This window comes from Balaenoptera acutorostrata, chromosome 17 (assembly GCF_949987535.1).
Source record: "Balaenoptera acutorostrata chromosome 17, mBalAcu1.1, whole genome shotgun sequence".
Classification (NCBI taxonomy): domain Eukaryota; kingdom Metazoa; phylum Chordata; class Mammalia; order Artiodactyla; family Balaenopteridae; genus Balaenoptera; species Balaenoptera acutorostrata.
Window position 1 is genome coordinate 41,479,065 of NC_080080.1, and position 27,939 is coordinate 41,507,003.

Consider the following 27,939-nt stretch of genomic DNA (forward strand, 5'->3'; position numbering starts at 1 on the left):
ATAAGGAATTATATTAGTTTATACCTTTCAGCCTAGACTCTACAACGTGCTTTGGCTGAAATTAAGATAATTTGGCACCTAAGCAACTGGCCAAGCAAAAGCTACTTTTAACATTTTGTCATTCTTTCTGCATTTAAGACCTTAAACGCTACTGTGAAATATTCGAAAATCACAGAAACTATTTTCTAAACCACTAGATGTAAAATGTCAAATTATCACTGTAAGCTTAACAGTGTTACCATTAACAACTTCCCTTTATGGAAAATAAATTTTAGGAAATCAGTAAAACTTTATAAGGCATTTATTTGTGTTTATACATCAAACATGCTTTTCACTCTTTTATTCACACAAAGCAACAAGTAAAAACTTGACCTTCATTAGTGCAGGTTTCAGTTTCTATGCTCAGAGATTTAGTTAAAATATCCCCAAGAAACGCTTTTAAAAGATAGAAGCCTATGAAATTGGGAGTCATTACACACCAAAATATGCTTTACTATAGCAAGTTAAAAGTAAATTGGTGGGCTTCCCTGGTGGCGCAGTGGTTGAGAGTCTGCCTGCCAATGCAGGGGACACGGGTTCGAGCCCTGGTCTGGGAAGATCCCACATGCCGCGGAGCAACGAGGCCCGTGAGCCACAATTACTAAGCCTGCGTGTCTGGAGCCTGTGCTCTGCAACAAAAGAGGCCGCGATAGTGAGAGGCCCGCGCACCGCGATGAAGAGTGGCCCCCGCGGGGCTTCCCTGGTGGCGCAGTGGTTGAGAATCTGCCTGCTAATGCAGGGGACACGGGTTCGAGCCCTGGTCTGGGAAGATCCCACATGCCACGGAGCAGCTGGGCCCGTGAGCCACAATTGCTGAGCCTGCGCGTCTGGAGCCTGTGCCCCGCGACGGGAGGGGCCGCGATAGAGAAAGGCCCGCGCACCGCGATGAAGAGCGGTCCCCGCACCGCGATGAAGAGTGGCCCCCGCTTGCCGCAACTGGAGAAAGCCCTCGCACGAACCGAAGACCCAACACAGCCAAAAATAAATAAATAAATAAATAAATAAATAAATAAATAAATAAATAAATAAATAAAGAGTGGCCCCCGCTTGCCGCAACTAGAGAAGGCCCTAGCACAGAAACGAAGACCCAACATAGCAATCACTCAATCAATCAATAAATCAATAAATCTTTAAACAAAAAAAAAAAAAAAGTAAATTGGTTTCAAAAAAGCCAGGTATTCAAAAAATATAATCTCTTTTAAACTCATTAACCTTGCTCGGGCAGTTTGCTCTGCTTTTTCTATTTCTCGCTGATATATTACTCTGTATAATTATTTTCATTTAATTAGTAACATTACGTTTGTTCATGTGAATCTTACATATTTTTCTGAAATATATCATGGTTTACCATACTGGCTCACATATAAATGTAGAATTGTATATAATAGTGGCCACTTATTTTTTATATCACAGAAATACATTTTCAAATAATTTCTGGAGAATTGTGCACTTCAAACCCATTCCTCTGGTTCCTTTCACTAAAACTCTCTTAAAATTCAATAAATTCGGGACTTCCCTGGTGGTGCAGTGGTTAAGAATCTGCCTGCCAATGCAAGGGACACGGATTCGAGCCCTGGTCCGGGAAGATCTCACATGCTGCAGGGCAGTGAAGCCCATGCGCCACAACTACTGAGCCTGCGCTCTAGAGCCCGTGAGCCACAACTCCTGAGCCCGTGAGCCACAACTACTGAAGCCCATGCGCCTAGAGCCCGTGCTCTGCAGCAAGAGAAGCCACCACAATGAGAAGCCCGCACACCACAACGAAGAGTAGCCCCCGCTCACCACAACTAGAGAGCCCGTGCACAGCAACGAAGACCCAATGCAGCCATAAATAAATAAATAAATAAATTTATATTAAAAAAATATTCAATAAATTCCATTCATGGATTTCTCATTGAAATTGAGTTCCTAGGTCTCCTCCCTCAAGCATACTCTATGTTAGGGTCACACCACTGTTAAAACAGGTTGATTTGTGATTTATTTATAAGTTAAACTAAAGCCCTGAAAATAACTTTACACCTTTACTTGTCAATCATCATTAAATAAAAACAACTGGAAACCACTTGGGTTATCTTGGGCAACCTGCAAATGTCAGCTGACTTGGTTTAAAGCTGTGCTTTTCAAATCCCCTGGGGTCTTAGGAAGGTGGAGGGAGGACAAGCCAGGGTCTCTCCTGGTTCTTGGCCCTCCAAACCTCCCTTCAGCCAGAGCAGCTCAGAGCTCCAGTTTTCTCTCTTATTTGTACATGCCATCAGGTGAGTTTGTTTTAAAGATATTCCCCTGCTCGCTTGCTTGCTTTCTCTTTCTCTTTCTTTTTGTTTCTCCACCATCCCACCTTTCTTCTTTTTCTAGGAGTTACATCATGCGAATAAGCCCGTGCCTTCTCCTTCTGAGCAACTCAGTCCTAAGTCATCAGGTGCACCAGAGCAAGGGGTGGGGGGGGTGGTCTGTGCAGAGGAGCAGCCTGGTGGGGGGTGGAGGGGTCAGAGCCGGAGAGGAGAGTGTGTTGGGGAGGATGGTGATGGGGTGACGAGGGTAGGCAGCCTGGTGCAGTGAGTCAGAGCCCAAAGAGGGCAAGGTGTCCACATGAGGGGAGCAGCTTGGCATGGGTGGTCAGTCAGAGCCCAAGCAGAGAAGAGAGGTGCACTGTTCATATCCCAAGCACGGTGAGGAGGGAGGACATTCACACAGGGGTAAGGCTTGGGGCCTGGTGTCCAAGCAGGATGAGAAGAGCACTCAGGTCAGACACGGGAATGACCCAGTGAGGAGAGTCAGAGACCACACAGGGTGAAGTGTCCTTGTCTGTGGGTGGCTCAGAGTGGGATGTCAGCACTAGGCAGGGTGAGGAGGGCACCCCCGCAGAGAAGTGGTCCACTGTTGAATGCTGGAGCCCAGGTGTGGAGGGTATCCATGTGTGAGGGTAGCCCAGAACGAGTTGTGAGAGACCAAACAGGGTGGGAAGGATGTTCGCACATGGGGCAAGGCTCAGCAGTGGCTGTTGGAGTGGGATACGGGGGCCATCGATGATAAAAGCAGCCTGGTATGAAGTATCAGAGCCTGAGCGGGGTCACAGGGTATCCATGTGGGAGAGAGGCAGCTGTGATGATGAGATAGGTGACATACTGGGAGACTGATCAAATAATTTAAATATATTAAAGTTAATGAGACCCAGTCTTTCACTGTCCCAGAAGAGAGGAAACTCATAGTGTTAGAATTGGAGGTATCAATTCAGTATGAAGTCATGGATCTCCACATAGAGACAGATGTAGAAGTTTAGATGTAAGAGTGCGTGTGTATACACACACTAGATTTGTCCACTGAAAGGGCCTGGGACTGGTACATTCCCCAAAGCAACAAGTACAACTCACGCCCAAATCTTGGCTTCTAAGTATCACTCTCCACTAAAAGGGCTCTTTGGAGAAATGGCCAAATCCTGGGTTGGGGAAGGGAAAGTTGAAGATGAGTCTAGAACATCCTGTAGCAAAAAAGTAAAAAGGGCTCAAATAGTGAAGATTTGTCAATAGGCCACAGAAGCCAGCTTGCCACTGGCCAAATTAGGGACTATTTGAGCATCAGAATAAATTATGATAATAATGGGTAATAAAGTATGGTCCCTGGGCCAGTAACAACAGCATCGCCTGGAAACTTGCTAGAAATGCAAATTCTTGAGTCCCACTCCAGACCTACAGAATCAGGAACTCTGGAGACAGGGCCCAGCAGTCTATGTTTTAATAAGCCCTCCATAGGATTCTCATGCACACTCAAGTTTGAGAACCGCTTAAGTAGGAAACCATGAGTCCATAAAAGAAATAAATGAAAGTTTGATGAGGAATACAGTATCTATATGATAGATCTTCAAGTACCCTAATGTGACATATTGAAATTGAGCACCACCTGGTAAGATGTGATGATGTTTATGGAGTAAAAAGTTTGCCAAAGTAACTCTGGAATTTTCGTTTCTTCAAGTCATTAGGATATTCCTATAAGAAAGCATGATCTAGGGACTTCCCTGTTGGTCCAATGGGTAGGATGCCGCACTCCCAATGCAGAGGGCCCGGGTTCGATCCCTGGTCGGGGAACTAGATCCCGCATGCACGCCGCAACTAAAAAGGATCCCACATGCCACAATGAAGATCCCACGTGCCACAACTAAGACCCGGCACAGCCTAAATAAATAAAAGCATGATCTATATAAAAAAATCTAGACTTTACAATTTTACCCTATTACTTTTTTAACAGTTTATCTTAAGTCAGAATAGTTTGAGTCATTCTTTCTGACATTAACTTGGACTTCAAAGCAAAATTATATGAAGTCAGCTGCCAGCAACAATAAACCATGTCTTCAGCATATGAAAGAATGTTTGTTTTCTGAGCCTGCCTGCAGTATATCCAATAGTTTTACCCTACTCACTTGAAAGAAAAGGCTAATGCAAACATATTGCTGTTTTACTTGACTGGAAATTCGCTAAAGAATTCTAATGAATTATCTAATTCATTAGGAAATAGCTCCCAACTCTAATTCTGGGGAAATATTAAGGATAAGTTTCTGTGTATCAGTAACCAAGAGTCCTCATCACACTCAAGAGTTAGAAGGAAACACAGGAGTAAATCTTCATGATCTTGAGTTAGGCATTATCTAGTGTCTTAGATATGACACTAAAAGCACAATCAACAAAAAATTAATAAATTGGACTTCATCAAAATTAAACTTTTGTGCTTCAAACAATACCATCAAGAAAGTGAAAAGACGATTCACAGAATGAGGGAAAATATTTGCAAATCAATTATCTGATAAAGTCTTATATCCAGATTATATAACTCTTACAACTCAATGACAAAAAAACACGTAATTTAAAAGTCAGCAAAGGATCATTAACAGACACATCGCCAAAAAAGACATGCAAATGGCCAATAAGCCCATGAAAAGGTCGTCACTGTCATTAGCCGTTAGGAAAATGCAAACCAAAACCATGGGATACTTCACAAGCTATAATCAAAGACAATAAGTGTTGGGGAAGATGTGGAGAAATTGGCTACATTGATGGTGGGAAAGTAAAATGGTACAGCCACTTTGGAAAACAGTTTGGCAGTTCCTCAAAAGGTTAAACATTGAGGTAACATATAAGCGACTGCTCCATTTCTAGGTATGTACTCAAGAGAAATAAAAACACGTCTACGCAAAAACCTGTACACAAATGTTTGTCACAAGATTATTCACAATAGCCCAAAGGTGGAAACAACCCAAATGTCAACTGATAAATCAAACTGTAGGTCATCCATACAATGTTAATTGGCAACAAAAAGGAGTAAGTACTCATGCATGATACAACATGAATCTTAAAAACATACTAAGTGAAAAAAAGCAGGTCACCAAAGACCACATAATGTATGACTTCATTTGTCAAATGTCCAGATAAGGCAGATCTATAGACAGAAAGTAGATTAGTGGTTGCCTAGGGCTAGGGGATTGGGGAGTGGTTGCTAATGAGTGCAGGGCTACTTCTGAAGTGATGACAATGTTTTGGAAACAGTGGTGATGGTTTCAAGAATATACCAAAGCCACTGAATTGTATAACTTTATCTTATTTTCTTAATTGTATACCTTAAATGGGTGAACTGTATGGTAAGTGAATTATATCTCAATAAAGCTAAAAATAAAGAAGAGTAAAGCATATTATTTCCTCTAAACATTAAGCTGACAGGAGCAAAATCTGTTTAAAGTGATACTGACTACTCCTTTTTTCTTGATAAACTGTTAGATAATACCATCAAAGCTTTACAGCAATCATTTTAACTAATGTAATTAAATATAACAATGGTTTGGATGGTGAAGATCATGTTAGCAATATTATCAACCAACTTCCTCAACCTTTCTATTACTGATCAATTAAAAAGATAGGATTATCAAGCCAAGCAATTCTACCTTTGCCAATTTCTGTTTTTGCCAAACACTACATTTAGAGTGGATGCAAAGAGCAATACTGTTGGTTAAATGGCTTAAAATTCTACTTTCTAGAGTTGAAATTTGGTATACTAAGTGTACTGTTGCAAAGAAATTTTTCAATTACTTCAGATGCCAAATACAAAGTAATTTTTAAGAAATTTACTTTAAGAGAATGCCATTGACGATAACCTTTATAGAAATGACCCTTAAAAAGTTTAAAACAACCAACACCAATATTATGGAGCCTAACATAACAGATACTTAATAAATGTTGAATGAATTGAAAATAATTTAGCTTTTAAATAAAAACTTTAAAGTTACTATCAATAAAATAAAGTTTCATGTATTTTCATCCTACACTTTACTATTCAATTTTATTTATCTTCTAATGTATAGCAATCACGTGGATTTGTAGATAATTGCTACTATACTGTATAAAGCTACAACATATATTTGAGAACAAATTAGCATATCCAAGAGAAAGATTACAGCTCAAGTACATTTTTGAATGTTTCAAAAATCATAGGTATACAATTCAGTACTACCCATTTATAAGAATTTCAGGGACTTCCCAGTACAGTGGTTAAGACTCTGTGCTTCCACTGCAGGGGGCACAGGTTCGATCCCTAGTTGGGGAACTAAGATCTCACATGCTGCATGCAGTGCGGCCAAAAAAAGAAAAAAATTTCAGCATAAAAGTGACAAAGATATATAAACAAATGACTTTATATAAAACTGGCCATTGTATGCACTTGACCCAAAGGCATGAATTCCTGTATTAAGGTGTATTCAATTTAATATTTTTCCTTGGCATCTACAAATTTTTGCTTCCTTTATGCCAATAGTTACCAATTTGGTTAATGTACTGGGGGTCCAGTACAGTCCAAGTAAATTTCATTCAAGAGAACAGCATGAGAAATTGGCACCAAAATCATTTCAGGTTCATATGTAAGATTTATAAAAGCTTTAAAAATTACAGAAAAAATTCTGGAAGAAAACACAGCTTGGACTCTATTTGCAGGTAAACTCCATGAAAAAGAGGCAATTTCTGTTCACTGCTCTACTCCTAGTGCCCAGAACAATGCCTGGCACATAGAAGGCACTCACAGCTGTTGAAATGAGGTTAAAATATGCATAACATCTCCATTAACCTTAGCAAGGGGTAAAAAATCTTCAAGTCACAATATGCACAGAAGGTAAGCTGTAAAATATTTTTTATTGTAAAAACAGAGTCAATAGAGGTTGACAACATAAATGTCATCTCAGAACATTTCCCCTTGGTTCCTGAATTTGCTAGGTTCCTATGTACGAGCAAGTCTCCATTAGCACTTCTCAGATTTCATGGTCCTTTTTGGATATGTTTATTGATTATATGTAAATATTGCTTAGAAACAAAAGTCCATATGATATTAAAACAAACAAAAAAAAACCTGTTGTGCCTTTCTTTCACATTTCCTACAGGGAGATCTATGTATCTCAGGTGCTTTCACAATTTAAAAGTAAAGCTAGTGCCTTAACCAAACCAAAGAATCCTCCATCACAAGTTATTAAATCAAACCTCTCATGACATTTGCAATATCCAGATTTAAAGATTTTAAAACAAAAGAATTTAGAATTTAAAACAAACTTCAGACTGATTTTTCATATTTGAAAGACTACAGTTATTTGCAGCATACAAATGGAGAGTAGTGCAAAATGCATCAAGTTTTATATGATAAATATTCTTTCAACCTAATGGCTGCCTCAAAAGCAAAGAGTGAAAAATTACCTCTTCTTAAAAGCAATCTAGACTGACTCAATAAAGTTCGCAATTTAGAAAGATCAATTGCTACTCTATTTCCATAGATTGCAAAATGATTTCAGAAACAGATTAAACATACAACTGTTTTACAAAAATAGAAATATTGTTTGGGACTTTACAAAACTTTATAAAATATAACACTATATTTGTAAATTCAAGATAGTTTCACACTGAAATAGAAAATACTTCCACAGATAAGAAGTCTAGTCAAACTTAACTGGTCTCTCTTGACCATTCTCATATATTATTTCTTCCAAATCTTCAACCTAAGTAGATTTGTGCTCTAGCATGAGATTTTTTTTAAAGAGACTGTTTAATTTCAAGAAGTTGTATAAGATTTTTCATTCTAGAAACAATGTTAAAGCAGATGAATTTATACCTAAAAATATGTCTTACTAAAAGTAGCAATAATGCAATGACAATTTGTATTTGATAAATTTCAAACCAAATTCCTCAGAATGACAATAATTTGGTACCTACAAAAAGTAAAAATATACAGTAATCACAACTATTTTATGGAAAAATATTTATTCATATAGAATAAAGAACCTCTAAATTTAGTTATTTGTAGCTGTCAAATGAGAAGTATTTTCTAATTACACCCATTTATAACATTCATTTTACACCTCAAAGAGCACCAGTGTATTTTTAAAACAAACTAAAAAGTGAGAAGGGGCTTATTACATGCAACAGTGCTATTATGATAAGGCACCACCTGGTATACGAAAAAGCCAAACAAAGTATTTCCAAAGCATGTATTTCTGTTACTGGTGTCTTAACCTTTAGATAGGATGGTTAGAAAAAAGCGAATAACATTATTAACTGACCACATCATACTCCTTTTTTCATCATTCTTTGCTTTTAGTTTTTCCATATAATAAACAACAGTGTAGTACATATGTTACATAAACATCTTTTCCCAACCATTCAAGAAAATAGTCTAGAATTAAAACAAGAATAAGAAACCAAAACTTTATCTGATATATTCGCAACAGTCTATCCCTGTAGAAGAATAGGGAGCTGGGGGAGGTGAGGAGAGTGGCAGCAGCAGTTGGGGTTGGGGGATGGTAACAGGACCTATTTTCTATAGAATATGTTGAGGCACATAGGTTATAAGTTTCTCAGGCAAATTCATGGCTAGAGCAAAACTGACAGAAAGCTCAGGATTTTACATTCCCCCTAGAGCTGATTTCTCAGATAGTCACATCCGATTAAATATTTCAAAATATGCCTTTAGTCACTGCTATCATCATCGTCATCATCGTCAGATACATCATTTAAAGGAGATTTCAATGACTGACTATAAGAGTCCGATCTAGTAGGCTGGCACGTGGCCATGTCCCCAGTAGAAAGCAGGTCATAGCAGAAGTCACAAATCCTCACAGGCTTAGAGGACTGGCTGGGAAGAAGAAATCTCTTTTCAGAGCAGGGCCCACAGACAACAAAACCACATTTGCGGCAGTGGTGACGACGATTAACAGGTGTGAATTTTGCTCTCTGACAGCGCATACACACAGTTGCCTCAGAGTCAGGAACCCAGACAGCAGCATGTTCATTACTGGGTGTCTTCCCACTTTTGGAGAGTAAATCAGTAACACATTTATTTATGTGATTCATCCATTCCGATTTCTCAGTGGCAGTGGCAGCATAAACTGCAAACGATTTAGTTGGTGTCTTGATCAGCCATCCATTCCTCAAGTCTCCCTCATCTTTGATAGAATCAATTGTGACATTTTCCAGGGGAATAATATGTTGTTTGTTATATTTTTTCTTCTGGATGACAATATTGCCATATACAAGAATATCATTAAATAAGAAAAACTGCCTTGCTTTAGGCTTTTTTCTGCACAACTTAGTCAATACTCCTTCTCCAATAAGAACCCGTCCAGGTATAGTTAAGGGTTGGCCAGCTGCTCCAAAACAGTTTTCTACTATATTTATACGTCTAGTATTTGCTTCACTGTTTGCCAAGCGATCCACCATCTTTTGCTAATAGCCTTTAAAAAAAAGAGAGAGAGAAATTAGCTCATAGAAATTATAAATTCATATAAGTTAAAAAAATTATACAGTCTGAATTTAATCTAACAAATCATTACTTCTACCCAAAGGCAAAATTCCCCAATTGTTTCCCTCTAAGATAATCACTAAGTATACCAAAAGAGCTAACATCTCCCAATTTTTATAATCATCAAAAACACTTATTAACCATCTCCATATAGTATCATTAGCAGGTATTTATAATAGTATAAACTTCTTACAGACATAAAACAACAAATAATTAGAAAATGAATATAAGCCATCAGCTTCATGAAATTTAATCTCAGAGGAATTCTGAACAAGAGGGCCAAATATTATATAAGAGAAACAACTATGATTTTTCCAGTCGGCTCTCTTACCATTGAGCTAAAGCCTCAATCCTCTCACCTGGATTACCAGAATGGTTTCCCAACACACCTCACTGCCTTAGGTCTTGCCCCTTAAATCAATCTTCAGGCAGTGATCTCTCAAATGCAAATTTGACCATACCATTACTCAAAATTATTCCCCTTAACCTATAAAATGCAGAATCTTTAACATGGCATTTAAGGCCCTTCATTATCTGGTTCTTGCTTATCTTCCCAGACTCATCATAAGTCACTCTTTACCTCAAATGTTATGTTCTAAGAAAACCCTACCACTTGTAGTCCATTTCAACCATACACATCTTCTCTCATGCTCTTGCATCCTTTACTACTTACTACCCTCAGCTGACTCTTATCATCCTTCAAGACTCAGTTTAGTTTATCATACCTACTCCAAGAAGTCTTCCTTAAACTCTGTTAGACTAAACACCTTCCTCTGTGCTCTTCATATTCCCTGTACCTTCTGGACTCACTCTTACCAAAGGATTGAAATCTGTCTTCTCCATAGGCTGCAATGGAACCTAAAAGGCAGAGACCATCTGATATCTATCTTTGAAACGCACACTGTCTGGCATAGTCAAAGTGCTCAAAAATGTTGACAAGAACATCTTGGCAATGTGCAAAAAACCCACATTAATCTAGTCTTAAATGATCGAAGATTTAATCTCTAGATCCAATATTGACTTCACTCAAGTCCCAGAGTTGTGCCTATTTCAGACCACTAACCTAACAATACCACACTTATAACCAAATCACATTAGAAAGGAGAGGAGCATTTAAAGAGTGAGAGCATAGTTAAGTTCCAGTATTCAGCTCACAAACTGATGACACTGTAACCCTTCTTGGCCTCCATTATAAAGGATACGACAATTCTGATTATTCCTGAATTCTGTCTCTCCCCTAATCCTGGGTCCTTATAAAGCCCTCTTGCCTTCCACAAGGGTGGACTCTGCCCTGAAAGTTGTTCCCAAAAATTAATATGACAACACATGGCTTCAAACTGTGATGGCCTCTCTTTCTAATTAGGGCAAATCTGCCAGCCAATTAAAAGTCTACTGCCCTGTGCACAAGTGCATCACAGAAGAGAAAATAAAAAAAGTAAACATGAAAAGAGGCTCAACTTCATTCATAATTAAATAAATGAATAAACATTAGGATATGTTTTCATTCATCAGATTAACAAAAATTTTAAAAATTTCTTAAGATGCAGTAATACTGAAGATATAGGGAAACAGGTACCCTCACACACTACAGAAAATATGTGTACCCACTGACCCAGGCACTCAAAAGATATGTACAAGTATATTCAACGCAGCACTGTTTTTTAACAGAAAAAAACACTGGAAAAGCTCCAAATGTTCATCAAGAGGAACTGGTTGAACAATTTATGATACACCCTTAATAATATGCTAGATATCTGTTAAGAATGAGATAGATCTAAATACAGTGATATGGGAAAATGCTCAAAATATTGATATCTAGGTGGGGAGAGTTGAACATAATGATCTCATTTTTGTTTCAAATATATACCAAATTTCATCAAATCTAAGATGCTATTGATTTTAAGACACAGCCTCGCTTTATGTGCTACTGAGAAAGAAAAATGCTGCCAATTAAATCATGGCAAACTCTTGATTATACGACATCCCAATTTTAGAGATATAAAATATAGTAAAACACGTTCATCTTTAGACTCAATGAAATATGGTATAAGCGCATAATATTAGACACTATTAAGTATGTAAAATTAGAAAACTATATACCATAATACCAATAATGGTTATTTATCTCTGGGAAGTACAATTATGGATAATCTTTCATACTTTACATGATAGTCAAACATTCAACAAGTGTTTGTTAGGCACTGATCTGGGTACAGGAAAAAATAATAAACAACACAGGCAAGGTCCCTGCTCTTCAAGGCTTACATCCTAGTTGGCGAGGAGGCAAAAAGAAAAAAAAATCAAGACCCAAGTAATAATTAACATTGTAATTTTTTAAAGTGATTTTTTAAAAAATCCACTGGGACTACTCAGTCTACTCAGACTGGATGGTCAGGGTATCTAAAGTGGTATCTTTTCAGCTGATAGGGCAGAACTAGATATGCATACCTGAGGGACGAGGATGAGGGAGAATATTCCAGACAAAAGGAATAACTACAAAGGTCCTAAGGCAAGAAAGAGGTTGGCACCTGTGGAAAACTGAAAGTATCTATTTATTCCCAGCTGAAATCAATTACTGATTCTACTCATTATACAGTTATTAATCAGCTCATATACAATGCAAACAGGTTTCCTATTATTGCTACTACTGGAATTAATACCACCACAAATTTGTGCAGTGCTTTTCACATTTATTATCTTCTGATGTTTACTGTCTCAAACTGCTGTGAAGTTTTTATCTCCCAAAGAAGGATCTAGTACTATTAGCTGAAATGTGAGCTGAAGGAGAAACTAAGGCACAAATAGAGAGATTCAGGCAAAACAGCCCGGAATTAACTCTACTCACTGGGAGCCCAAGCAAGAGCTGAGCACTTCACATGTTATTACTGTATTTCCTACCCAGGGCAACCTTATGATAGATATGCACTATTAGCTCCAGCTTATAGATGAGCAAACTGACATAAAGGAGTTAAGTACCATGCCCAAGGCTGTCACAGAACTGAGGCTCAAAGCTGATTCCTGCGCGCTGTTACCAGTGTATCAAGGCACACTGATTATTCCTTAAGGCTCCACTGACTCTATAAGAACTAAGAAAGCTATTGCTAACCTCTGGACCTTCACCGCAAACCTTAAAAATACTGAAGATAAAAGAATACTAATTTGAGCAAATAACCTGAAAGGATAGGTCATCATGATTTAAGGGAGAAGGGAGAAGGGAGATTATCGAAAATGAAATCAAAGTACCACCATTAGCTGGATTACTTCCAGATACCCCAAAGCAAGGCTCTTAATAAACTGGATTTAAGGCATTACCCTTTAGCCCAAGGCCTAAACAGGACCCTTTACCTTTCTCCAAAGTCCAAATCCAAATCTACTACCTGTACAGTGAGGTGCCCCAAGCAGTAAGAACTCTCAAAGACTTTTGTGAGAGTATTAGCATACAAGAATACCAGGGCTAGCCAAGGAGTGAGTCCCTTGCATATCTGCATGAAAAGAAGCAGAAGACAACTATAAAATGTGGCCCAATTGGACTTCTGTCTACTTTTCTTAGGAAGGAATATCAGTGAATACAGTAAGAGCTAGGAAGAATGCTTCCCCATCTTCTGGCAGAGATGACTTCTTTAGGATAGATTCCAAGAAGTAAAATTACTGGGTCAAAAGGCACTAATGTTTAAAGCTCTTGCTACCTTCTACAAAATTTCCATTCTGAAAGGTAACACCAATTTACCAAGTAGCACCATGACTATATCCATCCCATCTTGTTTCACACAGAATATTTTTCTTTAAAAATTTCAGCAAATAGAGTAGATTTTTTTAAATGGTATCTCATTTTATTCATTTTTTTACTTCTCTTTTATTCATTATGTTTATTCATTCAATAACTTTATTGAACATTTTCTGAACTCCAGACATTATCCTTTTCCTCTCAGAGCTCAGAGTATAATGAGGGAGAAACACAGTAAGTAAATAAACCAATAGGTGATTCCAAAAGGTGAAGTGCAATGAAGGAAATCAGCAGTGTGCCAAGATACAGGGAAAAACTCATTTACTGAGTAGTTCAAAAAGACTGCACTGAGGTGGTGCTACACACTGGGTCTTAAAGGATGAGGGGTCAGCCTTGCAAAGGAACTAATACTATGGACAAAGGTCCTAAAACAGGAAAGAACAGTACTTACAATTTAACTGAATATTTTATTTCATAGCTACCTCTTGAGACCAGCTACTTTCTAATGTGTTTACTAACTTGTATTTCTACACTCATATATTTAGAGGTTATTAATCTATATGAGTATATTACACATAAAGTCTACTAACTCATTTATTTCATTGCTTTTCCTAGTATATTAAGCTGTAACTTTGTTTATGGTGTTTGACACAAAGGGAGTTTTATTTCTTAAGTAGTTACACTTACAGATATTTTCCTTTGTGATTTTTTCCCATGACTGACTCCTAAGCTGCCCTTATCCAGTTATCGGATGCACCTATTTATTATTCTCTATGGTTTATGTTTTACATTTAATTCTTTTACCCACCTGAAATTTATTCTGTCATAGGTAAAAACCCTTTTTCATTTTCAAATATTTGCATTCTAAAGGAGCTAACTGCTCCAGAATCACCAAATACTGTGTGACCTCAGATTTCCTCACTTATAAATGGAAATAATAATAGCAGCTATATCGGGGGAGGATTAAATGAGATAATGCATACAAAATGTTCAGCAAGTAGTCCACATGTGGTAGCTATTATTTACTAGTATTAATAATCTAATCTACTGCTTTATGACACTCTATTATATTAAATTTTTATATAGTATTATAACACTGCTTCTGGGCTGTCTGGCCTAATCCATTAACCTGTTTTATAATTCTTTTGTCAGTACCATGCACCTGGTAAAACTAGTCTAGACTATTTCCCATTACTTAACCTTTTAAATGTTTTACCTAATCTCTTCTGCTTATTTGTCCAGATGGCATCTACTTAGAACAGTGGTTCCCCGCCTTAGCTGTCTGGAACCACAGGGGAACTCTTAACCTTTAGTATAGCATAAAAAAATAGCCATCCCAATTTACTCTCTGGGTCCAAAATACTCTTTTTATTTACTCTTAATATTTTAAGGCATTTTACAACTAATTTACAGAAATAAGAGTAAATGAATAGTAAAAAACAATAACTTTAAGAACAATATAAAAATTGAAACATAGCAAATTTCTTATTCCACATTTCTGTTATTAAAGGTATGTAGATACAAAAGTATAGTATCCTTTAAATGCAACTAACTGCTCATAAGTTGTCATGCATGAATCTATAATATTTCCATTTCTGTTTTTAGGAATATTATTTACTAATTAATTTTGAGTTTGAGAAAACTCATCTAGAAAATCATCAACTGAAGACTCATTGTCTGAGATTTCACTTATAATGTTTCACCATCATTATTAGTTTAAGTGTTGCTGTTTCTTTGCACTCATCCTCTGACTTGTCCAATAGTTCTGAAATGTCTAGCTTTGCTCATTTTTTTGTCATTAGATGAAAATGAAAAAAATCTAAATTCTCAAATATGCTAAATGAAAGCTTAAAATAAACAAAAAGACTAAAGATATCTCCAAATTGTTTTCATATCTTTTTGAAAGATGATGCAATACTTTGGTTAATGTAATAATAAAACTGAAAAATGGTGCAATAGTGGTGATTTTTTTTTATCACTGCATCATCCGTCCAGGCAATTACATCACTTCTATTTTCTTCTTTTTGGTTAAATAATTCCTAAGATAATAAAATAGTAAAATGCTTCAAGATATAGGAAAAACAAGATCACCTTTTGGTTTTGAAAATCTCTAAGAAATAATAAAATTTTAAAAATGTCAATCACTACAAATAATTAGAACTGCTTAAAATATCAATAGAGGGTGGCGCAGTGGTTGAGAATCTGCCTGCTAATGCAGGAGACACGGGTTCAAGCCCTGGTCTGGGAAGATCCCACATGCCACGGAGCAACTAGGCCCGTGAGCCACAACTACTGAGCCTGCGCGTCTGGAGCCTGTGCTCCGCAACAAGAGAGGCCGCGGCAGTGAGAGGCCCCCGCTTGCCACAACTAGAGAAAGCCCTCACAGAAACGAAGACCCAACACAGCCAAAAATAAATAAATAAATAAATTTTTTAAAAAAATCAATAGAAACTCAAAATACAAAACTGAGACCAATAGGTTGTGATGATAGGTATTAAAGGTTAAGAAATACTGATATCTAGATCCCTCCCCGCAGGATGTTCTGATTTTACTGGTCTGGTCTGGGTACTGGGACACTTTAAAGTTCCTCAGGTAATTCCACTGTGCAGCTAAGGTTTAGAACCATTTCCAATTACAATAAATAAATGAAAAAAATAGAGACCAAATCCACTGAAATTTTGGTGAATTCATATGTTCCTAGCAGGTTGATACTATCTCTTCCCAAGGTTTTAAATCTTGTTTAATGGCCCAGTAATTTTGTACATTTCTTCTCACAAGATTGTTACATTACTTAGATTCTCAAGTATCTCATACTTTTTGTTGCTATTTTGAATCTAGTCTCTTTTCCACATTGTATTTTCTAATTCATTACTACTACTGATAAGAAAACTACTAATATATCTGTTAGTTTCATCCCACATCCAGCCACTTCAGAGAACTCTACACATCCAACAGTTTTCCAACTGATTTCCTGTCTTCTTTTCCAACAAAAGGTGTCTGGCAGCCTTAATTCATAGTTTAAAATGTAAGAACCACAGGAAAAGCATACTAAAAACAAAACAAAGAAACCCTCTTAACTTTTATGAAGACAGCTTTATATACCAATTTTAAAAAATTAAACCATCCAAGCTTCAAGTTATCTCCTTCACAACTGTAGACAAGAACTACATTTGCATCGTCCAAGTTCCACACTAGTCTTTTGGTAACATCTTGTTTCTAAAGTTAATATGTTCTTCAGTGGAGTGTCTACCACCTGTTAAAAATGTAATACTAGAAGAGGCAAAAACTCTTTTTTAAAAAAAGAGTCAGAATGCTATTTACAATTGAGAAGACAGCCCAACTGTCACAGAATACTATGGCCCAGTTCTTCTTACTGAAAACCAATACTTCTATCTCATCCCTGCAGGTGAGTTTAAAACAAAAAAATCACCTAATTAATTTCTTACACGTACCCAAGACATCTGATATCAGTGAGCTTCAGTATTCAACTGTGCATTATACTGGAAAAAAACAATAAACTATGAACCAAAAGACCTGGATTCTAATCTCAGCTCTGGCACTAAATAAGAGATTTCATACAAGCTACCTAACTGCTCTACACACACACACACACACACACACACACACACACACACACACACACACACACACACACACACACACACACACACACCAACTACCACCTTGAATAAAATAATCTGCAAAGCCCTTTCCTGTCTTTAAAATAAGAGATTTCATACAAGCTACCTAACTGCTCTACACACACACACACACACCAACTACCACCTTGAATAAAATAATCTGCAAAGCCCTTTCTTGTCTTTAAAATAAGAGATTTCATACAAGCTACCTAACTGCTCTACACACACACACACACACACCAACTACCACCTTGAATAAAATAATCTGCAAAGCCCTTTCTTGTCTTTAAGAGATTTCATACAAGCTACCTAACTGCTCTACACACACACACACACACCAACTACCACCTTGAATAAAATAATCTGCAAAGCCCTTTCTTGTCTTTAAAATAAGAGATTTCATACAAGCTACCTAACTGCTCTACACACACACACACACACACACACACACCAGCTACCACCTTGAATAAAATAATCTGCAAAGCCCTTTCTTGTCTTTAAAATAATGAACTCTGATAGTAGATGAGCCATACTTCTGGTTTACTAAGACTAAAAATTAATTTTTAATCAAACTTTTGACTATGTGTTAATATCAATTGAGATTTCAAAATCTGTGTTACTGCTGAATTAAGACTACAGAAACTGTAAAAGGAAAAAAAGGAGAGACAAACAGGAAAGTGGGAAAAGAAGAGATTTTTTTAAAAAGCAGCAAGAAACTATCAGAGGTACATCCTCCCTGGGCAAATGTGTAGGTATTAGAACTACCCCTCTCTCCTAATGCACCTAAGTCAAATGAACAATTATTCTAAGCACCTACCATATGCAAAGGACAGAGCAGTTTTTACTTTCAAAAGTTCTATAATTTAGTAAGCATAATAATAATCAGGAAATTCTAGGAAATTCTAAAGACTTTCAGTAAACTACTAGGATAATAAAGCAAAGAAGAAATACTTGAACATTTAGCAAATTACATTTGGAATTTTAGTAAATTTTACTGATTCTATCAATAAGAAGGGACAGTTTTTCCCTCCCCTTTCCACTAGCATTTCTGCCTCTGTGGCAAACCAATTATACAATATGTATTGCAGAAATTAGTAGTGATCAAGGCAACATTCATTTCTTAGGTAAGAAAAAAGGAACAACCTTTTATATTAATTTTAAACTCATAAAGGTGGATTGATAAGAACTGAAACTTCTAAACTTTGAATCATATTTACAGAGAACCATAGTAATTTGTTTTAAATCTCTTGTAGGCACTAAATTTGCCTATTACTGAAAAGTAGACTCAAATGCACTACACTACAGGCTTAACCAAGAAAGGAAAAAGAAAAAGCATTTATTCAACACCTACACATGCTAGGCACGTCCACATTTTTCTATTTCATTTAATAATCTCAATTTTGTTAAAACGGATAATCATATCCATTTTACAAAAAAGTAAATTGAGTCATGGACTAGTTAAGGAATTTTCCCAGTCGCACAGTCAGTTTTTGTAAAAAATGCATGTTCTTTCCATTATACTTTGCTACCTTCAGAAATAAATATTCCAGAAATATTTCACTCATGTGGACCTTATTAGGTATTTGGAGAAAGCCACTGATGACACAAAAATCTTAAAACACATGGTAATAAGTAGAACGTATGCTGAAAATTATTCTCCAAACACTAAAAGGAAGTGAAAAGTAAAGCAATGACTAATTTAGGGTGTAAGTAAAGGCAGTTTCAAATAGGTTAGGCTTGATAGAGAAACTCACCATGGTATACAAAGAATGACTAAGCCACAGTTGAAGATTTTTAAAAATTAATTTAGAAAGCCAGAACAGTCACATTGGGAGTTAAAAAAAGGTCTTTAGAAAGGGAAAGAATACGGACCTCAAGCTTGAAACAAGTCCTCTAGTCTTTAGCATTTAAACCATAACACACAAGGCAAGATTAATATACTTTAACTACAGCTATGCTCAGGTAACTCTCTATTCAACAACCAAAGGTTCCCTGGCCAACTGAACTAATTCCAAAATCCTTAACCTGGTATTCAAAGCCCTTCAGTCAAGCCCCAGCCTGCCCAGTCTATGTTTTCAGTTTTACCTCTTTCTGTATGTTCTCTTTGTTACAGTCAAACCAGACTACTAGCTATTCCCAGGTTATGCTCTGAGCTTCCTCTCCTCTACCTGAGCTCAGTATGTCCTTCCCCACTTGCTGTTCTGAAATCTTACCAGTCAGTTCAGTAACCTCATAGCCACATATTGTTTACGTTTAAACCCTCATACCATTTTACCTGTACCATTTATGGCACTTATATTCTATTATGTTGTTTTTGTTTTTTTGGCTGCATTGGGTCTTCGTTGCTGCACACGGGCATTTTCTAGTTGGAGGCTACCCTTCGCTGTGGTGTGCAGGCTTCTCTTGTTGTGGAGCACGGGCTCTAGGCACGTGGGCTTCAGTAGTTGTGGCACGCAGGCTTCAGTAGTTGTGGCGCATGGGCTTAGTTGCTCTGCGGCATGTGGGATCTTCCCAGACCAGGGCTCGAACCTGTGTCCCCTGCATTGGCAGGCGGATTCTTAACCACTGTGCCACCAGGGAAGCCCTCTATTCCGTTTTATAAAGACTTGTATACCTGCTTATTCCCAACAGATTTGGAGGTTCCTGAAAAAAGGAAGATCATTTCCTACAACTTTGTATTCCCAATAGCACCTACAAAATTGCTTGCATATACATGCCATCACTGTGCACTGAGCAGTTAAAAGCAGCAGCAGCTTCTTGACCTAGAGTTTTATGAAAATCAAAGACTTCATTTTTGACATCCATAGTACTAATTTTCACACAAAACAGGAACCACACCCTTCACTAGGCCCACAGATTTTAAATTTACAAGCAAATGTTCTCGTCTATTTAACTATAGTATCTAACTGTGAATTCTAAGTATTGAGCATAGCAGATCCTGTTTTTAAAATCTCAATCTCAAGATAATATATAAAAATGATTTCTTCTCTTGCTGAAAAGCACAGCTGTTTAGTTAGCAAATAAAAAATTATGGTGTATGCGTATTTTCATCATCAACAATATTCAGATAAAAAACGTCATCATTTCAAAAAGTATTTGTACAGGGGCAGCTGTACAGTGCTGACAGCTGTTAAATCATTGTATAATATTTGAAAAATAAAGCTGGTACCCATCACATCCCTAACAAATTTTCTTTAGTATTTTTCAAAGCAGTTACAATCTACTCACTACGTTCAAGACTTTATGCTTTGTGTTAAAGGGAAAACAAGAATGAACCAGACACTGGGAATTAAGACATGTTCCCACAAGGTTTTAATAAAAAGCACAATGAAATAAATACTATAATAAAAACGTTAAAGCGGTAAGGAAGAACGCAGCAGTTGAACACTTGAAACAGGTTCTGAAAAATACACTGAAAAAAACACTGAAAACAGGTTGTGAACTTCAAGAGGCAAAAACATGATACGTAAAGGCATAAAGCTCTGCAAGGAAAAATGTGTTTTTAAAAAGTTACATGTACAGCTGCAGAAGAGGCTGGAGAAGAGATATTTAGTAGAAAAACAGGGGAGAAAAAAATAAGACAAGAGATCTTCTTGGTTCCTGAGAGTTCTTTTTGAAGCTCTGGGAAGGAGTGGCCTGATTTGATCTGGATTCTTCTAAGATAACTGTGGAAACAGTGAAAGATTTCAGGAGGGAGAGACTGAAAGGACCCAGTTGAAAAATTACTGCAAGAGTAAAAGGGAAAGTTGGTGAGAGTCTGAAGTTTGCAACAGGAAAAGAAAGAATCGGTAATGTTCAGGATTGCCATAACTAAACTAGATGTGGAAGAGTAAAATTGAAATTAAATCCCTGGGTTTTTAGTCTAAGCAATATGGAAGCTAGTAAAATCAATAATTTTCAAAGAATTTCAAGTAGCAAACATTTACTGACTACTTACTCTGTACAAAGATAGAAGTACTCAAAACTAACAATCTTTGTGAAGGAGGACAGCCATATATCCGAGTTTATATACACAAGTATATATAATTCATGTATTATACATTAGGGTGTGTTTCTACAGGAAAGAGGATAATGGAAGTAACTGATAAGGAAGGAAACACAAAACAAAACAAGAAAGTGTTTGGTACTCATATAGTATGCTATGAACTGAGGAATATGATTACCTCAATCTGTGCACTCAAAATCTTAAGGAGCAGAGGAGAAACAAACCAAAAACATAAATTTTTTTTAACTAAAAAAATAAAAAGAGTGATGAATAAGACCAAAGAGTGTAGTTGGGAGGTAGTTTTGACCAGGGGGAATATTTAGGAACAACTCTTAAATGACTAGAAATTCAAGCTGGGCCTTAGAGCAAAAGTAGTAGGTCAAACTATTTAGGGGTGAGGGAGAGAGAAAGGAGATGATGGTGTACAAATACAATATATTCCCCAGAGAGGAGATAATTGAGTCCAGGCTGAAGGAGGTAGGGCCTGGAGAATGTATAGTGGTAAACTAGAAACCTGGCAAGATAGGGAAGAGCCAAAATGCAGAGCAAAGTAAGCATCACACTGAACAGTTCAGACTTTATTGTACAGGCAATGGGAAGACCAAGGAAAATAGGAAAATATTAATAAGTACACAGAAGCAGAACACAGGATGAACTAGAGAGACTACCAAAGAAGCAAAACTGAAGGCAAAAAAAGCAGGAGCGTATTACAGTAGTCTCTAAGTGAGAGGTAACAAAAGCCTAAGCCACAAATTTGACAGCAGAAATAAAAAGGGGAAGATGGAAGTGAGAGAGATTACTGAGGTAAGGCAGAAAGGATTTAGGAACCAACTGAATGGGTTTGAAAGTGAGTATAAGATGACTTCAAAGGTTTAGGCATAAACCTTTGGGTAGATCAAATGCTAGTTTTGTTTCAGGAGGGGAAGAAATCAGTCTGGGACATACTTATCTTGAAGTACCTTCAAGGTATCCACAAGACAAACATCTGTCAGACAAACAGAAACCCCAAGATGAGCAGGGAGCTCCAGGACAGAAAGAGGTTTCGGAGTTATCTGTGAAGAGATGATCACTGATGCTGCGGAAGAGAGGAGAGGGCAGAGGACTAAACTTTGGGGAATGCCTAGTTTAGAAAGCAGGAGAAGCAAGAGAAGAGAAAAGGGGAGACAAGAAAGCACAAAGCACCTTTTCAACATGCTTTCACATGTCTCACAAGTCTCAGAGACTAAATGACCTCATTGTGCCAAAAGGTCACAATAAGCAGTAAAACGTGGGGAAAAAATCGAGGACTGAAGGTAATGTACAGTAATATTTCAGAAAGCACTGCCCTTTGACCCTGGAATTTTTAATCACAGAAATTTATCCTGAGAAACAAACTCTTGGGGTTGCGGGGAAGGGAGGCTGTACTGTAAAGTTTTCCCTCTGGCATCAACTCTTAATAGTGACAAACAGAACTTAAATTTCTAGCCCTAGAGAGGAATGGCTAAATATAACATAAAAAAAAGCCAAATATCATAAAAGAAAACATTTTACCACGTAAAAATTTTAAACTCAACACTAAGAGGAAAAAAGCCTTAAAGTTAAAGAAAAATAGTTGCACAATATGACAAAGGGTCAACATTTTTAATATATAAAGGGCTCCTGTAAATCAATGAGATAAAAGGAAAATATCCCAAAAGAAAAATGGGTAAGACACAAATGGCAATTTCCAAAGGAACAAATGGAAACGACCAGTAAATGGAAAAATGTTGGCTCTCAGTGCTAATCAAAGAAATAAAATTTAAATGATGTATTATTCACCTCTCTAAGATGTGGAAAAAATAAGCACTCATATTCTTGAAAGTATACACTGTTATAACTTTTCTAAATGCCATTTCTGGCAATATAAGCACTTTAAAAAGTTTACACAACAATTCTACTTCCAAGTATATATGCAAAAAATAATTAGACCAGTGTACAAAGTTGTTCATATGAAGACGTTCACTGTAGCTTTGTCTATAATGTTGAAAAGTCAGAATCAATCTAAATGTTCAACAACAGGACATTAGTGAAGCAAATTAGGGCATATCCATATAATGGATTTTTAGATAGCTTTTTGGAGAACACAGATTAATATTTAATGTGGAAAATTGTTAAATAAGGCAATTTATTAAATAAAAGCTTCTAAACAGCACATGCAATATAAAAATTTTTTTTTTAAAGTCTGGAAAGACACCCACTAAAAATTTAGTACTGGTTATCTCTAAGTACTAGGGTGAAATATTTTGATATTGCCTAATTATTTTATATTGAACACATATTCTCTCATAGACAAAGAAAAAAGTTTTTAAATTAACAAAATGCAAAGAATGTTTAGAAAAATATAATAAACACAAAGTTATAGGTATAATTAATAAAAATATAACCAAAGAATACAAAAATCTTTTTTATTTTTTTCCCCAACCACTGTTTAAATGAAACAAGTATAAAGAATTAAGGACAGTTCCGCTTATGGAAATGGAAAGGAAAAAGGGATTTAAAAAGTTGATGCAAAGAAGAAAACAGAATATTCACATCGTAAAATCCATAGAAGGAAGCAAGGTCATCTGTTAAGAGTCAAGCATTTCAAGATTGGGGTTAGCAACCTAAGAGTGAAAAGGCAATAGATAAAATGAGTCAACTTTGGGATGAGAAGGGATTAGAAAGGAACTAGTACGCAGGCAGCTGGAAAACAAATATTTAAGTCACCATAGATGTGACTTTTTTCAGGAGTGCTAGGCAGGGACAAAAGTAGAAAAAGTAAAAGGTGATATTTATAAGTTGAGAACTGACCAGTTACATACAGCAAAGGTCGAGGAGAGGACGACTATGTGGTACTAGTGGGTTCACAGTATATGAACTATAGAGTTCAGACTGGAAAAAAAACGAGAAAACTAACAGCGTGGGAGGGACTGCAGGTGACGATGAGAACAAAAAGCTGGTTCATCAGGTATGATGGAAAACAGGCCCTTGAATCACCTCTGGTCACAGATTAAGACCTGAGGTCTAAATGATGATAAGGTTAAATAACACAGGCATCCATGTAGGTTGTTAATGTAGAGTGGAGACGGTCGCCACCGGACTTACTGAACTGTAGTTCCAAATGTGGCCTTTCTGCTCTGAAATGAAGGTAACTGTTACTTTAACTTCTGTGCACATCACTTTCCTCTAATGCAAATTCATTCTTTCTAACCTGACAGGAATTTGGCTGGCACTTAACCTCTCTCTGCACTTTATTCAACAACAAAATGAAGAGAATGAGGAGATGGGGGGTTGAATTAAATTAATGGTTCTCAACCCTGACCGCACATTAAAACAAACAAACAAACAAAAAACTGGCAAAGCTACCTATGCTTTGACTCCAAACGCAGTAATTGTGATTGATTTGTTCAAGGGTGGGGTTCAGAAGATCCTCAAGGAATTCTAATGTGCACCAAAGTTGAGAACTGAACTACGTATTCCTAAAGGTTGCTTCCCTTTTAAAATTCTATAATTCACTGCCACTCTGCTCATTTGCTAATTAACTTACTGAATATCCCGCAACCAGGCACTTCCACAAACATCGTAGTAAATCTTCACAACACTGTTAGGCAAATACTTCTGTGTCCATTTCACAAGTGAGTCCAGTGAAGCTTAAAGAAGTGAAGTGACTTGTTCAAGAGTCACAAGCTAGAATGGAGCAGACCTAGAATTCAGGTTTGGTTTGGTTTTGTTCCAATCCACCCTACATACAACTTGCTTTCTCTAGCACTCACAGCAACTACTTGAATGCCTTCTATATTCTCTTCCCAGGACCTCCCAAACTGAGCACATAGTTTGTGGTTTATGGAGTGATTGGAGAGAAAGTTATGGGGGCAGGGAATTAACCCCAAATTTTACAGTAATTTCATTACACAATTACAGAACACCACCTAGTTTAAGTTTTGCAACTTAAAACAGCACTGTGAGAGTATATCTACAAAGTCTATTTTATTAAGCCAGCATACACCTTGCTATTAAGCATGCAGCTGGTGGTACAAAGCTGGTTCTCAAAGATAAACTTATCAATAGAAAAGCAATTGTTATATGTTTTCCAATAAGCAAGGCATTCTAAAACAAAATTCTAAGACAATTCTAGCAAAACAATAATTGGTGGAGAAATGAGAGTTGCTCTATCAAGGAGCTTAAATGTATAAATATGACCTTCAAACTTTTCAGGCATTAACTCTATTTCCATTCAGTGCAAATACTAAATACAGTCGCACGTTAAAAGTATGATTATTATCCTTCTGTTGACCCACAGCTGCTGCTTTTTTGTTGATTATACTTCAGTCCATTATCTACTTGGAAATTTCATAACATTCAAGTTCTGTATCCCCAGTCCAAAATTAATTGAGTTACCAAGGTAAATTCCCCCCCCTCCCAAAAACAATTAGAGAAGATTTAACTACTTATGCCCATGGAAAGTGCAATTTAACAAGAAATTCATGAAGTATATTTACAAGAAACATATGTGCATTCATCCATTCCAACCTCTCCTGAACATCTGCTATATTCTTGGGACACTGGGGATGAAGAGGCAAGTTAGACCTCATGCGATGCCTGCTGTCAAGGAGGTACCATGACAGATAAATGTTATATTTACCGGGATGCAATGGGATAGATAAGTGAATTACTCTTGGGGAGAAAAGTGGGGTGGGGTAAGGAGAACAGGGCAAAAAAGCTTCAAAGAGTATATTTAAGAGGAAAAATTTCCTTGTAAATCAGGAAAGTTCCTAGGAAATACTCTAAGCAATATATATGCTGAGGAACTAAATTAAAATCAGAAAGAGCAGCTAAGAAAGAGGAACCAAGGTGGACACAGACTGCACCACAGGAATGAGTTATGTATCCTGCCAAGTTATGCTATTAAAAAAAATGAGAAGGCTTCAGTCATAAGACCACCTTGTCTGCTAAATTTGTGAAGTTAGTTAAATCACCTCATTCTCGGTAACTCTTACATCTAGAAAAATTAAATATGTATAATGGCAATTACCTGACAATGAAGCAAAACAACAACAAAAAAAAAACCCTAAGAAAATTAGCAATCAAATCTGAGCGGAAGCTATATTTTTACCTATAGTTCAAGGAGAGAAATTCTCCAAGACATGTTGAAGGGTTTATCTTATTTGTGGTTAAGAGTGCTTTCAGTACAATTAACAGAATTTGGAAGCTCAGATGCCTTCATTAAAACTAGTAATTTACATTCATTTACTAGGGTGATTCAAGCTGAATCTTTTTTGATGCCTTCCTTGGTCAGTACACCAGTTTTATTTTTTGAGGCGATTACATGTGCTTTTCAAATAAGTAACTTAATACCATTCACCTCCAACGCTGTGAGGACCCGAAACGATTTAAAATAGAAGCCTTCGTTAATACTGAATTAACCTCTACGCCTTGAGTACAGAAAAATGTAAATGCTCAAAACAAGGTAGGCATGCGCCTTTAAGGAACTAAAGTGAAGGAAAAAACTTCGCAATGTCAAGATCACTTCACCTTATTCCTAAGAGAACAACACATGCCTTTAAGTCTCTCAGTGAACGTTCGTGTCTGTCTTTACTGAATTTTTTCAGTAACGTACTAAAACACAACAAAGAAGGTATTTATCAGCTTACATACTTTGTGAGTCTATGAATTACAGAGAAAGGCTTGGTTATCTGTAACCTTAATACCACCCATTATTCCCACCGTATACTCACAAGTTACTGCTACAACGTACTAAGAGCGCGCAGGGGTATTCAAGACACATGAACAGCAAGCTCCCGGCCTTCAATAAAAATTTTAAAGGAAAACTAAATTCGTCAAAAGACCGTACGACTTTAAAAGGCTCCAAATAAGTAAGGCGTTAAAGCCAGCGCTTCTATCAGAGCAAATTCTGCGGTGCCATTTTTTTGCCCGAAATCACATAAAAAATATGTTGTTCAAGTTACAACATCCCTGATGCCCACACCCTGCAAACTTTTTGGATAGAAAGATGTTGGCACCCTAAGACGCCGGTGGCCACGACTGGACCCCAGTCCTCACGCCTCACTTCTCGCCCAACCTCGGGGAACCCCTTCGCGCGTCGGCCCGGCCCCCTCCCCGCGGCCCCGCGGACTGGACGAGCACCGGCGTGGCCCTGCCGGCTGCCCTCAAGCCCGGCGGGCGGGCGCGGCTCCCCCAGCGGGAGGGGAGCGGCCCGGGAGCGCCCCGTTTCTCATAGACCCCAACATGGCGTCGGTCGCCGCCGCCCGAGACGACAACACCTCCCCGCGCCGCCGACGGCCCGGGGACCGCGGTGGGAAGCGCCCAGAAAGTTTCGCTTCTCCTCTCCCGGCCCGCCAGGGGCCGCCGGACAACCAACCCGGGTTTCACCTACCCGGCCGGGCGCAGAAGGCGGCTGTAGAGAAGGTCCGACTCGTCCTCGTCCCGGGCGCCGGGCGCAGACTCTGCTCGCTCCGCCGCCCCAGCCTCCCAGGGTGTGCAGCCAGCGGCCCCGCGCAGCCGGCGCGATCCGGACTCAGGTGACCCGCCCGCCCCTCCGGTCGAAACCCACAACGGCCGCCGGAGCTGGCCTCTCCCCTGCGCGCGCACGGGCGCGCCGCCACCCACACGCCAGGCGCGAGCGCGGGCACGAGCACACTCACACCGCTCGCTCTCCGCCCTTTCTTGCCTGTTCCCTCGCCCCGCCCGGGCGGCCCCGCGCGACATGCTCGAGGGGGCGGGGC

The 27,939-nt window shown here is 37.9% G+C and overlaps 1 protein-coding gene across 2 annotated transcripts; it reads right to left on the reverse strand.

The window, feature by feature from the left end:
* Window positions 1-7,180: 7,180 nt before the first annotated feature.
* On the reverse strand, window positions 7,181-27,866 carry PLEKHF2 (pleckstrin homology and FYVE domain containing 2). 2 transcript variants are annotated; one of them, XM_028164589.2, is made up of 3 exons: window positions 27,591-27,866; window positions 26,932-26,999; window positions 7,181-9,781 (listed from the first exon to the last, which is right to left on the reverse strand). In XM_028164589.2, the coding sequence occupies exon 3, from the start codon at window positions 9,765-9,767 to the stop codon at window positions 9,018-9,020; it is 750 nt and encodes a 249-aa protein (XP_028020390.2). In that variant the 5' UTR covers window positions 9,768-9,781; window positions 26,932-26,999; window positions 27,591-27,866; the 3' UTR covers window positions 7,181-9,017. The 2 variants fall into 2 exon arrangements, with proteins under 2 accessions (XP_028020390.2, XP_057388433.1); XM_057532450.1 differs by lacking the exon at window positions 26,932-26,999 and having other exon boundaries at window positions 27,591-27,864.
* Window positions 27,867-27,939: the final 73 nt, after the last annotated feature.

Bases quoted from the DNA above. Each gene is read 5' to 3' on its own strand.
- PLEKHF2 (XM_028164589.2), bottom strand. From the start codon at position 9,767: ATGGTGGATCGCTTGGCAAACAGTGAAGCAAATACTAGACGTATAAAT.